The sequence below is a fragment of the Pan paniscus genome, chromosome 5 (assembly GCF_029289425.2).
Source record: "Pan paniscus chromosome 5, NHGRI_mPanPan1-v2.0_pri, whole genome shotgun sequence".
Taxonomy (NCBI): domain Eukaryota; kingdom Metazoa; phylum Chordata; class Mammalia; order Primates; family Hominidae; genus Pan; species Pan paniscus.
This window is the reverse complement of record NC_073254.2, coordinates 70,604,005-70,618,810: the sequence shown is the minus strand read 5'-3', so window position 1 is coordinate 70,618,810 and position 14,806 is coordinate 70,604,005. Positions and strand designations below refer to the sequence as shown.

Genomic DNA, 14,806 nt, shown 5'->3' with positions numbered 1-14,806 from the left:
GGAAGATGGCATAGAGTTCTTTAGACCATTGTTATGAGTTTGGCTTTCAGTTGGAGTGAGCAATGGAGTAACTGGAGTAGGAGACCGATGTGATTTAACTTATTTTTAAAAGAAATTACTTTGGCTTCTGGGTTGAGAGTAGATTTTAGGAAGATGAGCGCAAACACAGAAGGAGAAGTCAGGAGGCTCTTGTAACAATCCAGGGGTGAGAGGATGGCAGCTAGGGTCAGAGTGATAGTGGTGAGGTGAAGAGAACTGCTTACATTTGGGGGATATTTTGAAGTTAGAGCTAACAGGACTTGCTGATCTATTGGATATGGGTTTGAGAGAAAGAGAGAAGTCAAAGGAGACTGTGCATTCGTGGGAGAATGGAGGAGATAGAACTGGGTGAGGAAAATCAGGAGTGTGGTTTTGGCAATGTTTAAATTTATATGTTAGTCATTCAAGTAGAAATTTTAGGTAGGCAGGTGGATATAGAAGTCTGACATTTAGGATGAGTTGTCTTCTTGTGAAGTATCTTTTCTTGTCCTTTGCCTATTTTCTATAGGAGTGAGGGTATATTTCATATGGGCCAATAAGATCTTATGCATTAAGAGAATTAATTCTTTGCTATATATGGTGTAAATGTTTCTTCTGACTACTAATCTGGTTTATAATTTTGTTTTTAATTTTTAGAAATGTAAAATTTCCCCAGAATGTAATGTTTTCTTTTTATTAGTTCCAGTGTTATTTTTCTTTAGCATTAGCTACTCATGTATGTTAATTTATCTTATTATGACCTTTAATGCCTATTAAGTCTTGATTTCATTGGGAATTCATTTTTGCATTTGAGGTAACATGAAGATCCAAAAAGATTTGGAGAACTTAGAAAATAAGCTATTTACAGTGAAATTCAACTGGAATAAATGTATGGGTCTTACTTGTCTTTGAGATGTTATTTAAGCTTGATGAAAAAGGGATTAATGTATGTAATAGGGCTGCCTAAAAGGCTGATGCAATTTTTTGGCATAGTTTGTAAATGCATAACATCTGTATTGAGAGAGATGACAGCCCTGCTTCTGGAGTGTTAGATTTGCTTTAGAACTCTATACTTGAGGCACACGAAGGAATTGGAATTCATTCAGAAGTGTATAACTTGGAGTGGGCCAGAACTCAGAAGACAGCCTGTGAGGGAAGATTCACTGAACTTCAGGTATAATCCAAACAAGAGATGCTACTTTGAAATATTCAAGAATGGTGATAGAGAATAAGAGGACGGGGTGGACAAGCAGCCCTTAGGCTTGCAGAGTACACTCGTTGAGGGCGAGTAATTAAAAAAACAAGTAAGGCCTATGAGATAAGCTTATTTATTATGCTTTCCTTTTTCCAGACCCTTAACTGAACATGGTGCCAGTTGTGGACTCAACAGTTTAAGAGCTGTTGGGAATTTGGGGCTGAATGCCATGAAGATTAAAGAATTGGAAAATGGGATACAGCTGATTAAAGGCCAAAGAAATGGCTATTATTTAGCTTGGGGGAGAGAATTACAAGAGATGGCTTACTTACAAAGTATATGAAATACATTCTAGATAGAACAGTGTCTACCTGAACTCTCACCTCAGTTTGAACTCCTTGGCAAATAGATTTATTTATTTATTTTATGTGTTTCTCTCTCTCTCTCTCTCTCTCTCTCTCTCTCTCTCTCTCTCTCGTCTCACTAATAAGCTAAAATATGAACCATTTACTACAAATGAACTATCCTACACTTGGGCAGTTTATTGCTTTTTTAGTTATTTAAAACTATGCCTTCATAAGGCTTTCCTAGAGAAAGCTTTAACCTTGGCGAAAAGGCATCGCTGTATGAAATGTGGCTGCCTAAGAGGCTGATATAATTTTTAGCATAGTTAGTAGATATATGACAACTGTATTGAAAGAGATGACAGTCCTGCCTCTTGGAGTGTTGGATTTGGTTTAGGACTCCACACTTGAGGGGCATGCAGGAACTGGAATTCACTCAGAAGAGCATAACTGGGAGCATTTAAAACTCAGAAGACAGCCTATGAGGGAGGGTTTACTGAACTTTGAGTATAATTCAAACAAGAGATACTATTTTCAGATATTCAAGAATGATGCTAGAGAAAAAGAGGACAGGGAGGAAAACTAGCTCTCAGGCTTGCGGAGTATCTTGGCAGGGGTTGAATGGTTAGTAAAACAAGTAGGACCCATGAGATGAGCCTGACCAGGTAATTCGTTTTTCTTCAACATTCTCCTTCTGTGAAAATCATATGTAGATTACTCCATGTTTATCTCACATGTCTCTTAAATAGATTACTTAGATATATATTATAGGTAGTATATATAATAATGTGTGTAGACATGTATGTATATATATACACACCAATGTTATTGGTATATTAAATTCTTCAAAGAATTGGTCACTGACGCATCTAACATCTATGATTTTAAAGATAAGTTTGTGCATGTGAATGTAGGGCTGTTTCTACTATTAGAGTTCTCGGTTGGTGATAACTGGTTGAACTCAGTAATTATTGATTTGTTTGCTTATTTATTCTGTTCCTCACTCAGTCATATACCTATACTTGCTGGGTGTTTACTGTATTCCTGGCACTCTTCTAGGCTAAGGATATATAGCAATGAACAAAACAGAAAAAAAAAAGCAAAAAACAACCCCCAACCTTGTCATTTTGAAGCTCACATTCTATTGGGGAGTAATAGGTAATAAATGCACACACACAACATCAGATGGTGTTATGCACACACACAACATCAGATGGTGTTAAGTACTGTGGAAAAAATGTAGCAGGACAGCAAGAGAGGAAATGAGGTTAGCTATTGATCGCCTCTCTTTGAGTATGAAAAGCACAATTACTAGAGATTTATGTTGGGAAATAAGATTTACTAAAGATGGTTTAAGTTACCTTAGAAAGTTGCACATTCTCCTTTTGAAATAAGCTTAGTATAAGTTTAAGTGTAACCTAACTCAGGGAATAAGGCAGTTTACCAAAGTTTAATTAAATTCTGTGAATTTAAGGACCTAGCTCTATCTGCAGAGATTATTTGTCAAAGGTAGGCAATGTTTTTCATTTATGTGCTTAGCTCAAGGGAAATATTATAGGAAACTGGATGATGTTTCTCTATATTTATCTATCCACTATTTACCTTTCCTATATGAGAGAGGATTAGATTTAGGCTAAATCTCATTTATAGTTAATGTGGTTTTTTAAATTTGAAGTAGAAATGTTTTTGAGTCCTTTGTAAGACCCACGAGCTGTGCAGATAACCTCGTCTACCATTCCGATATGTTTTTCAGCCTGCTTCCCCTTATTCTCTCTCTTTTGGCTTTGTGGATATGGTATATCTTTTCCTGATGCATGGCATATTGGAGGAATTCCTGTTAGGCATTGTGCTTTCTTTAGTATTCCTTTGCCTTTTAGAAAAACTCCCAACTGCTTGCCCTTTACCTCCCATAGCAGTGTAGTTCTTTCATAGCACTTAGCTCAGGTGTAATTTTACATATATTAATGGAACTTATTAATGAAGTAATCTAAGCAATCAGTAAAAGTGTGTAAACCACTTGACTAATAGTTGGGTTAGGTAGCAAACTAGTTTCTATATTAGTTATACATAGAATGGCAGAGATTTATTAATTTTCTTGAAATTTAATTGCATAGAGCTATAAAGCCTGCCAACAACAACTAGAAGATTCCACAGTGGACATTAAAAATACACACTTGGTTTTGGTTACCTAGTTACGTTGGCTGTGTACCCAAGACTATCTGTTGGAATTTTGGAAATCTTTGAAGAAAATTATTTAATGGAATAAACTTTAAATCACATTCTTACATTTTTAAAAGGAGGGTGACATCCAAAATTATTTCTTTGGAATTTATTCTTATTTTTAAGTTTAGAGTATTTCAAGGAAACTAATATCTCTACCCTCCTCACTACTTTGCAAAAATGTGTATATTTAGATTGGCAGAATATTTTATGACATGATTAGAATTGAGCACAGAAGAGTTGGTGACCCTTGCACATTTGGGGATTTTATTTCCTTAATTTCCATTTCAATGCTATACATATTTCCTCAAGCTTTGTAACTATGAATCATGGAGGAAAATTAAATTGATTCTGTATTCTTTTCTTCAACCCTACAATTTGGCAGTGAGAATATTTTTTTCCCTAAAAAAAAAAAATGACTCATTTATAAAGAAGTTTTCTGTGAACATGGAAAAGACTTAAATACTGTCAGAAACCTTGCAGATGGGGGTAGGGTGGATATTTGGACCTGCTAATAAATGCAAAATGGCAAAATTCGTGTTGAACAGTATTAACCACTCAAAGATCATAGGAAAGTTACAGTTCTAAAATGAGACATGAAACATGTGTTCTGAAAAATAAGAACTCAATAAGGTATATAAAAAGCTTATTTTTTCCTGTTTTAAGGCATTTTCCTTTCTTTAAAGTTGACCCTGCTATGAGTCAACCAATGTTTTATTTCTTTTTCCTCTTGGAAATTGTTCTGTGTTGTAATATTCCCCCTTTTAACCTTTATTTTCCTGGTTTTTAGTCCAAAATTTGTTTTTCTGAATTTCATTCTATTTCTTCTGGTGTTTTGCCCTAGGATTCCCCCAGCTTGGATGTTGTTTGGTTTTCTTTATTTTGTTAGTAACCATGTTTCCTGTAGCTTCTAAAACAACATTTGAGTTTCTTTCTGCAATTAGTACTTTAAGAATGCATCTAATTGTAACCTTAAAAATATACATATCACAACATTCTCAAATTGTGAGAAGCACTTATTATTCCTATATTGTAATTCCTCCAAAGATATAACAAAGACAGCCATTATAAAATACACTGAGGCCATGTTTGCATGTTTAGCATTAGATCTGTATAATGTTGGAAAAGAGTTAAATCATAAAGATGATGACTGGACCTGCCATTCCCAATGTACTAATGGTGGCTGATAAGGCTGTGGAGTAACATTCTGCAGAAGTATTCTTGTGGTCTTGTACAATAGTCATTGAGTCTGAAGAAAAGAAAGAAACGCACATTTATTGAGTTCCTAACACCTGCCAGAATCTTCACCTGTGACTCCATTTGTTTCTTTTCAAAAGTGAAGTGGATAATAATAACAGTTTATGGCAAGAAACTAAGCCTTTGCTAGGCAAAGTGACTTAGCCAAAATCTCATAGAAAGTAAAAGGAAGGGCAAAAATTCAGCGCAAGGTCTTTTCCAATTTCAAATTCATCGTCTTTCCACTTAACTGTGTTGCCTCCCAGGGTTTGGGGATTGATGACTCTGCCTGAGGTCACATTATGAGTCAGAGGTAAGCTGGGAACACAGTTAGGGCATCTCCAAGTTGTTTTAATCTGTTAAAATGCAATGCATCCTCTATAACAAACACCACATCAACTTCTTCAAAGAGGAGAGACAGCACAGCAGCATTTGATCTTTTATGAAAGATTAATTTTCCTAAAAAAGTAGTAAGGCAGATATGACATTTGGCTTAACTTTTGAAAAACTGTAAAAGAAAAATAATTCATTAAATGTGAACTTTGCAGATGATCAACCATTTTGATCAATAGCCAATTTCCATGGTAACTTTCTTTTGAGGAATTTTATGAACATTCCTTTCCTCTGGGCACTCAGAATTCTAAATAATTTAAAAATAGTCTTGCAAAATGGATTTCTTTGAATCAGTTGAGTCAATCTACAATGATCAGATCTGACCCACCATAAAGCACTTTCTGATAGAGAATGTTCCCGCTGGCTCTATCAACTTACTAGCTATGTAACTTTGGGCAAGTTACTTAACTTCTGTGCCTTAGTTTCCTCATCTGAAAAAAAGATAATTTAGAACCTACATTAAAGAATAGTTGTAAGGAGGAAAGTGAATTCTAGATTTGTACATTGCTAGCAGTGACAGAGCTGAGAGTGAATTCCAGGCCTATCTGATTCCAAAGTGGTTGAGGGAAGGAGATTCAGTGATAACTAGAGTAGTAGACATACAGGGCTGAGCAAATTCCATGTAGATTGAATTTCTTCTTACTTTTGAGTAATCCTGAGAACAGGAAACATGAGATTACTAAACGTTTCCATTTTCTACAGAAAGGTGCACAAACATAACATGATTCATTGGAGAAGGAGATTTTTTTTTACACATACATGTATAGAGTTGATGACTTTAAATTATTCCAATGTTCTATCAACAGAAGTGTGCCAAAGAATGTGTTCAATGCCAAAAATACAGAAATGAATTAAACCTGGTCTTTGATCTCAAGGGGGCTCATAATCCAGTGACGGAGAGAGTGCTAGTCTAGCGAACATGATGGGTTGGAAAAATGCACGTTGTTTTGTCTGGAGTATGGAGAGGTTGATAATCAGACTCATTGTTTCCTGGTGGAGTGCAATGGTTAAGGATTGGGCAAAGACACTCAAGAAAAAAGTTTGAATCTGAGAAGTCGTGGAGAAATCATAACAATATATTCTGTGAAGAACTGAATAGAGTATGAAGGAAAGGATGATGGTTGGTGATAAAAAATTGTATAGTCGGCCGGGTGCAGTGGCTCATGCCTGTAATCCTAGCACTTTGGGAGGCTGAGGAGGGCGGATCATGAGGTCAGGATATTGAGACCATCCTGGCTAACATGGTGAAACCCCATCTCTACTAAAAATACAAAAAACTAGCTGGGTGTGGTGGCGGACGCCTGTAGTCCCAACTACAAGGGAGGCTGAGGCAGGAGAATGGCGTGAACCCGGGAGGCAGAGCTTGTAGTGAGCCGAGATTGCACCACTGCACTCCAGTCTGAGTGACAGAGTGAGACTCTGTCTCAAAAAAAAAAAAAAAAAAAGAAAAATTGTATAGTCATTGTCATTCATTCTATAAGTAACTGAGAAGGCAATTTACACAATAGAAAATGTAAATGCATGTAAAAGGAGAAAAACAATAAGACTGATCTTTCAGAGACAACTCATTACTAGAGGTAGCAAAGAATATTAGAAAGGATACTTGAAAATGTGAACAGAAAAACAGGGAATTGTGATGTCTCTAAAATTACAGTTAAAAACATATTGACAGATGAGTGGATGAATATGAAGACCAGTGCAGACACCCATGAATGGCCACATAGAAATGAAGCTTTTAGATTTATGAATGAAGATGTAATTGGAAACATTAATGAGATCTGTGTTAACATAGTTGACAATGAAGACTGGTACCCAAACAGTAAGATCTAAGAAAAATGGAGTCTGAATAAAGAATGTGAGAAAGATGGAATTTGATAGTGGTTATTATGTTTGTAGGTGCCAGGTGGTCCATTAACCTGAAAATCAGCCCTAAGAAACCTAGATAAATGTTCAGAGCCTACAAGTTGATTTGGAGACTTTAGCTGCCATGTGCTAAACCAACAATAAATAGTTCAACTCTGTCTAAAAAAATTGTGCTATTTTACCAAAGTTCCAGTTTTTGAGGAGGGATGTCTAAGAAGCAGTGGGGATGAGAGTGACTTCTCTCATCCCCCTCCCCTAAGCAAACAGCCCAGCCTTGGGGGACCATGGGGGATATGTCATAACCACCTTCTTACATTTAACATCAGCAGCTTTCTAAAATGAGTAATTTAAAGATTGAAGAATAATATTAATTAAAGATTAATTTATTCTAGGGACTAACTCAGATGGCCATTAATTAGGTGGTTTACAAATACACATTTATTTAATCCTCCAATCTCTTGAAGTGTTTCTCTCTTGGATATGTTGAATGTATTTCTAATAAATCCAGTACATTTCTTAAGAAACTGTGAACATTAATTCTCCTCTTAATTTAAGATTTTCTAAATATTTTTATTAATTTACAAATATTTAGGGCCCTATATACTTTTTAAAGGATTTCATAAAGATCAAAGGGTATGAATTCCTTATTAAGCATTTAACACTTTATTATTTTGGATTTGTCGCTAAGTGAAGTTTTAGGCATGAGAAACTTGAGATAAGAGTGAATTCTGAAACGAAGAACTTCTCTTGGTAAATACGATGAAATATTAATTTTTTTCTTTTTAAATTTTTCTTTAGGGATATCAGGGAATTGCAGGGACACCAGGTGTTCCAGGATCTCCAGGAATACAAGTATGTGACCCACTTATATACATTTTATAAATTTTATTTTTAGTGAACTAAAACCGATAATTAACAAAATTTTATTTTCTGGTTAATTTAGGGAGCTCGAGGACTACCAGGTTACAAAGGAGAACCAGGGCGAGATGGTGACAAGGTAAACACACACAAAAATGCAATCAATGGTGTTAGTCCCTCAAAGATAAAGGATGTTAGCTATGATGGTTTCCATTCAATAGTCTGCGTCTTGGTGAATTCTAAGATTGTGGGCTCAGAAATTTGTCAGTGGCTATTAGACAATAAAGCTTATAGAAGGCTTTATCACTACATAAAAGAAGTTATCATTGACCACTATCAAATGAAACAGACATTGGCATTGCCCTATGCCATGTTCTCTCCCTGTGGTTAAGCTCCACAGGGAGTTACCTTCTTAGAGGGGAGTGGGTTATGTGAAAGGAAAGTGTTACCATGTTAACCTCAGATAGTCCAATACCCAAGGGACCATCTCCACAACTGGTATCTATCTGGCACGTGGCCTATTGGCTCAGCCACATTTTTTAGATTCCACATATAAGTGAGATGATATGGTATTTGTCTTTTTGTGCCTGACTTATTTCACTTAACAAAAATGTCTTCCAGGTTCATTCATGTTGTTGAAAATGACAGGATTTCCTTCTTTTTTATAGCTGAATAGTATTCCATTATGTATGTATACCACAATTTCTTTATCCATTCGTCCATTGACAGAACTTAGGTTTAGGCCATGTCCTGGCTACTGTGAATAGTGCTGCAATAAAATGGGAGTGCAACTATCTCCCCAACATACTGATTTCATTCTTTAGTTGAGTTTTACACACTAAACATAAAAAGGGGGATTTTATTTGTACATCTTAAAATAATTGAACTAAATTTTTGTGGGAATAAATGTTCCTTCTTTTAAAATAAAAGAATAACTATAATTCTACTAGTGGCATCTTATGCTGACTGCTTTATTGTTTTGGGTCATTATGTTGTCTTTTAAATATAGGTCTGTGAATTTTACAATGTCATACATTTTACTGGATAAGATAAATAAGATGTATATTTATGCAAGGTCTCTGTTTTCAGACCAGTCGTGGATTTTATTCAGAGTTGATTGTTTTCTGAAGTTCATTGTTGGGATTAAACTCTGATTTGACATAGTCATTGTGGGTCTAAAATCACCATGTACTACCTTCCAAGTTTCCGCTTCACATTCCATGTGGCTTCTGGGAGTTCTTTGCTCAGAGCTAAAATGATTTAGTAAGTTAATTGAAGGTTTTTCCTTGATTATTCCTTTATAACATGGTTCCTTGATTTTTGGAAATGAAGGGTTAAAGAACATACCCCTGAGATGACTTTGACTTGTGGCAGTGCAGGATACTTTTCCAGGCATCACACAGTGGCCTTTGGAAGATTGTTCCACACAATACTGTTCCCCATTAGGACATTTTCCCAGAATAATTTCCCTTTTGTGGATTTTCTCCAAAGACTCCTACAGTAGGAATTTCCACTTAAGATAATTGAAATTAGATGTGCTTTCTTTCTGACTTTAACATTTGTTCTTCACATATCACACAATAGAATATACATAGATTTTGCAGGGTGTTTTTTCCTGAATTTGCAAAATCAAAAGGAATACTTACTCAGCAAATAGTCTTCAGTTGGTAACTAATTTTATTACATGCTTTAAAGCTATTCTTTGAAATCTAAAAAATACTTTAAATGCTTTAAAATACTTCCTCAATATTAAAAAACTAATATATTTAAATCGTATGGAGAACTATTTTTTGTTAAAACTTACATTAGGCGATGCTGGTTAATTGATATGTATTTATGAATTTTCAAATTGAGTGTGAAACTTTTCCATGGCAAATTCAATTTTACAGATGTAGGAAGTATGAGTAATTTATTTTTTAACCTATGCAGACTCTGTACAAACTCATTACTTGACTTTTCTGGGCTTAAGAAATAAAATATCATAATTATATCTAGGGTATTATTGGAAGAATTATAGATTTTATTTTCTTTGTTAGTACATTCAACTTTTAAGTGGTCCCTTCAAAGCCTCACTTTCCCATTGTCCTCAGCGTCCAGACCGGAGCACCATGTGATGGGTAAGACTTCCCTACCTGAATAAAGTTCCTTACCTCTGGGCCTCCAACATCGAAAAACTAAGTGGTTTTACAGTGATTTCTGTTATAGAGTCAGTCATAACCAAGGAACTCCAATATATATTTTGAGAGAACAGGGGTAAAAAAGCTAAAAAATGTTAGAGAATACATGTTAAAACAGTATGTTAGTGGTATTACTTCTTTCAGTGTTCCTGAAGACCAAACAAAAATTACCAAAACAGGGAGAGAGTCTACCCATGTGATTTTCTGATAACACCATGCCCAAACACTTGTGTGTGTGTGTGTATGCGCACAAGTGTGTGTGCACAAGTGTGCATGTGTGTGAGATTTGGGGGCTTAAAGCAGTTACAGATTATAGATTATAGGCTTAGTTCTGAATTCAGACTGCTTACCTCCCAAATCACACTTGTTAATCTCTTTAAACCTGGTTTTTATCATCTGGAAAGTGGAAGCCATAGTATTACTTACTTCCTAGGCTTTTTGTGAAGATTAAATGAGGGCATGCATGTGGTTGGCCTAAATTAAATGCTATAAATTGGTGATCATAGTGATGATGATCATGATTTGTTATTGGGCCACCATTCTGCTGATTACTTAAGGCAAAAGTTTTGGAAATATCTTTGAGTGATCCTTTATCCTTCCTCTCTCTGTTGAAGTGCTGCATCTGAAACAATCAGACAGAAATTCCCTAAATGTCTTCCCACTATGTCTACCCTCCTACCCGTATATGTACCTATATTCTGCCTTTCCTCCTCTTATTATGGGCGAAGTGTCCATGTGGAGTCCACAGGCCTCCTCTTGCAGTCTGGATCCCATCTTTTTGCATTACTTTGTGTATTAACTAGCCCTTCTCTTCTGTGTCAATAGTCATTTTCTTTTCTAGTTAAATTTTCCCAATAGCCTAAAGGATGATCCATTTGAAACCACCCAAACCTCCCCACTTCCTCTACCACATATCTTCCTTTAGCTACCAGGCCATTTCCCTGTTTCTCATTGTAGTACAAGTGCTCCAAAAGGTTTGCCTTTATTTCCTGCACATTTTCACTGCCATTTCTCTCTCTGACCCACTCTAGAAGGACTTCCATCCCAACCTTCTGCTGCATATTTAGATCACCAGTCTTCCATCTTTGATATCCAGTAGTCAGTATTTTTCAATTATTTCTTCTTGTTTTGCTGTATGTCTCTACAGTGTTTGACACTGTTGACTATTCCCTCCTTCTTGGGACGATTTCTTCTCTTGGCTTCTGGGATACCACATGCTCCTAGATTTCTCCTTGCCGTCACTAGTTACCTTTTCATGTTTTCTCGTTGGCTCTTTCTCTTCCTCCTCCACACATTCTCTAAATGGTGGGGTGCCTCCAGGATTCAGCCCTGTCCTCTTCCCCTTCCTCATTAAGAGATTTTATTATTGTAATATTAAGAAGTATAAACATATATGGATATAAATGTATATATAAAATATATATACATATATTTTATAATTATAGTAATTATTGATATGATTAACTACTATAGTAAATAATAAGAATATTAAATACAGACATACACATATGCACAACCTCTTTTCTAAAAAATATTTTGCTTCATCTGAATCTGGAGAAACTTGGAGTTGTTACAATCGGGTTTTCAGAAAACAAATTTCTCTACTTTTTATGGAAGTGGTGTTACTATTAGGTTGGTGCAAAAGTAATTGTGATTTTTGACATTACTTTCAATGGTAAAAACTGCAATTTCCTTTAAAAAAATCCTTTCCTCAGAGGATTTTCTCCCCAAACAGCACTAGCTCTGCCCTCCCTAAATATTCTCTGATATTAGGCATTGTTGAGTGTCCTTTCTGTACACATGGTGCTGACTTATGTGTGCTCAGGTTTTAACTAATTCTGTGGCTGCTTTTGCAATCTGGATTATCTCCTGATCTTTCAACCTTTTTTCTTTTAAAACTATAATATAGTGGATTTAACATCTTAGTTTATTATGAAGAACCATTAATTCCATGTCTTGCCTTATTTATTGGATGTTATTCCTCTTCTGTCCTGGTTTTCTCTTTTTTCTGTTGGTATTATAAGGAAACTTAAAACTTTTATTGAATTTTTTAGAATGCTTTATATTTTGTTGGTTCTAAACTTGACTTTTATCTTCTGTTTGGATGTCTTCTGTTGTATGGTCATTGAGAAGCTACTGCAGAGACTCAGTAGTAGAAGTTTAGAAATCTATTTCTTTTGTAGGCATGAGTAGTTCAATGGTAATCCCAAACCCCAGATGGAATCCCCATCACTGTGTTAGAGAGAGGAATTATTTTAGTAGATTTAAATAGTTTCCCATAGGTCATTATTGCCTGAGCTTGTGTAAGACTTAGGATTTGTGTTTTTGTTGTTGTTTTTGCTTTTATTTTTTCTGAGAGGAAAAGAAGCCACGGATCTGTACAAAACTTTATGTATTGGGTGCTTTCAGGGTTTTTACTGTGTTGTGTACCCTTTTCTATTTTATTCCTGATATGTTTTGCATCAATTTTGTCCATATGTGTTCCCCTTTACATTAAATCCTCACAAAAAGTCCTGTGGGATTAGTACAGTAAGTCATACTGTGCTCATTTTAGATTAATTGTGAAGTAAATTATCCTCATTTTACATTTTGGAGAACTGAAAAATGAAGAGCTTAAGTCATTTGTGTCAAGTTACTCAAGGATCTAGGGGGTTGAAATAAAATACCTTGATCCCAATCTGGCTTTCTTTTTCCTGTATTTTTCTGCTTTGGCCAGAGTAGCTTTTCACTGTGTGACTTGTGCTTCTTTTAGTCTACTGCCTGCACTGTGAGAAGAATCCCTGAATGCCTGTCAAGAGCCAAGAAGATAGGCAGGGGAGGGAGAAGATGAATGAGTACCCACGGTCGTGCTGACTGGGCCATAGGAGTGTTCATGGTCTACATTTCTCTCTAGGGAAGAGGGATAGTTCATTCTAGATCATAGGTCATCAAACCTTTAAATTGCGAAATGTATTGCAGTAAAAGACTTTTGAACATGTAGACTTATATATAAAAATTATATATCTGTGCTACTGAGCAAAGTATTATGTGAATTTGAAACACACACACAAAGACATTTTTTTAAATGAATTTTAAAAATAGTAGTTGTCATGTTCTTTTACTAGCCCCAAAAATAATCTTGACCTGACTGAAGACTATGACTCTAGATCGGCTTAAAAGATGGACAGGCTCATCAAAGTTATATTCATCAGCCATGAAAGGTTTGGAAAGCAGCCTGTGGGAAGTGGAATTATCTTACTAGTTTGGATTCTCTTTGACTTTAATCACTTGTAAACTCTGATAGGACCAAGAGTGTGACTCCCCCAAATATTTGTTTTATTGAAATTTTCTTTGAGCACCCAAGAGTGTTCACTGTGTTTTGGGAAATGAAAACATTCTGTATATTCAGCAAATTATTATTAATCACAAGCAAGACAATAGATAGGCTAGAGTAGCTTATGCTACAGTAACAAGCAAACCCCACATGCTTGTGGCTTAAATCAAAGGTTTATTGCTCCTCAAACTACATATTTATCAGCAGCAGTGAGGAGCTTCCCATTGTCTTCACAGGGAGACTCAGATTAACAGATATTTCACCATCTAGATCATGACTAATTATGGTGGCAGGTGCAGAGAGAATCAAACATTGGCTTTTAAATCACTACCATTCATGTTTAATTAACTAGAGCAAATTGTGCAAACCACATGTATTTTAACAGATTAGGTAAGTATGATTTCCCATATGCCAGAGAGTGGAGAGGAATCTGGATATGAGTAAATAGTAGTTGTACCGAGAAAAAAATAGGAATGAGTTAAGGATGAATTGTTTCCTCAAAGAGGTTGGAGTCTGATAAAGGACATAACACAAAGTAACTGTATTTCAAGATAGTCAATGTTAAGTGCCAAAGAAGAAAGTCAAATAAAATTCTCTAGGAGTTTAAAGGAAAGTTAAAAATTGGAAAGGCTTCATGAAAGAAAGTATAAAGAAAAGGTTAATCATAGCTATACAATGTAGGGACTGTTTTTATCAAATTTAAGAAATCTCAAAGATTGCCTTGGTTCTTTATTTATTATTATTATTTAGGCATTACCAATAAGACTGTAAGAAACATCTTTGAATATATTTCTCAGTAGTTTTTCATGAGTTTATCAACAGGAAAAGTCCTCGGAAGTAAAATTGATTATTGGATCAAAGGGTTAACTTCATAGTTAAACTTTGATTTAAATTGCTTATTGAGTTCCCAGAAAGTTGATTCTCTTTCAACAAGTATATGAGAATATCTTTCCTCACATTCTTATCAGCACTGTTTTTTTTTTTAATTCTAATTTTCACCAGTATAGTTTAGAAATGATACTGGTTTGATTTTCATTGCTTTATTAGTGAGTTGGGTAAGGTATCTTGACATGCGATTTGGGGGCATTGTGTTACTTCTCTGTAATTTGCCGGTTTTCTCATATCTTTTATTTTCCTACTGGGCTGTGATCCTTTTAAAGATTGATTTTTATATGCGTTTCATAAGTTG

The 14,806-nt window shown here is 35.3% G+C and overlaps 1 protein-coding gene across 2 annotated transcripts in view; it reads left to right on the top strand.

The window, feature by feature from the left end:
• The window catches only part of COL21A1 (collagen type XXI alpha 1 chain), a 194,812-nt gene that overhangs the window by 97,259 nt on the left and 82,747 nt on the right, over nucleotides 1-14,806 (top strand). For both annotated transcript variants that reach the window (XM_063605320.1, XM_055113684.2), the window contains 2 exons: nucleotides 8,068-8,121; nucleotides 8,213-8,266. In XM_063605320.1, the coding sequence (XP_063461390.1) occupies nucleotides 8,068-8,121; nucleotides 8,213-8,266 (108 nt within the window). The remainder of the gene's footprint in view (nucleotides 1-8,067; nucleotides 8,122-8,212; nucleotides 8,267-14,806) is intronic.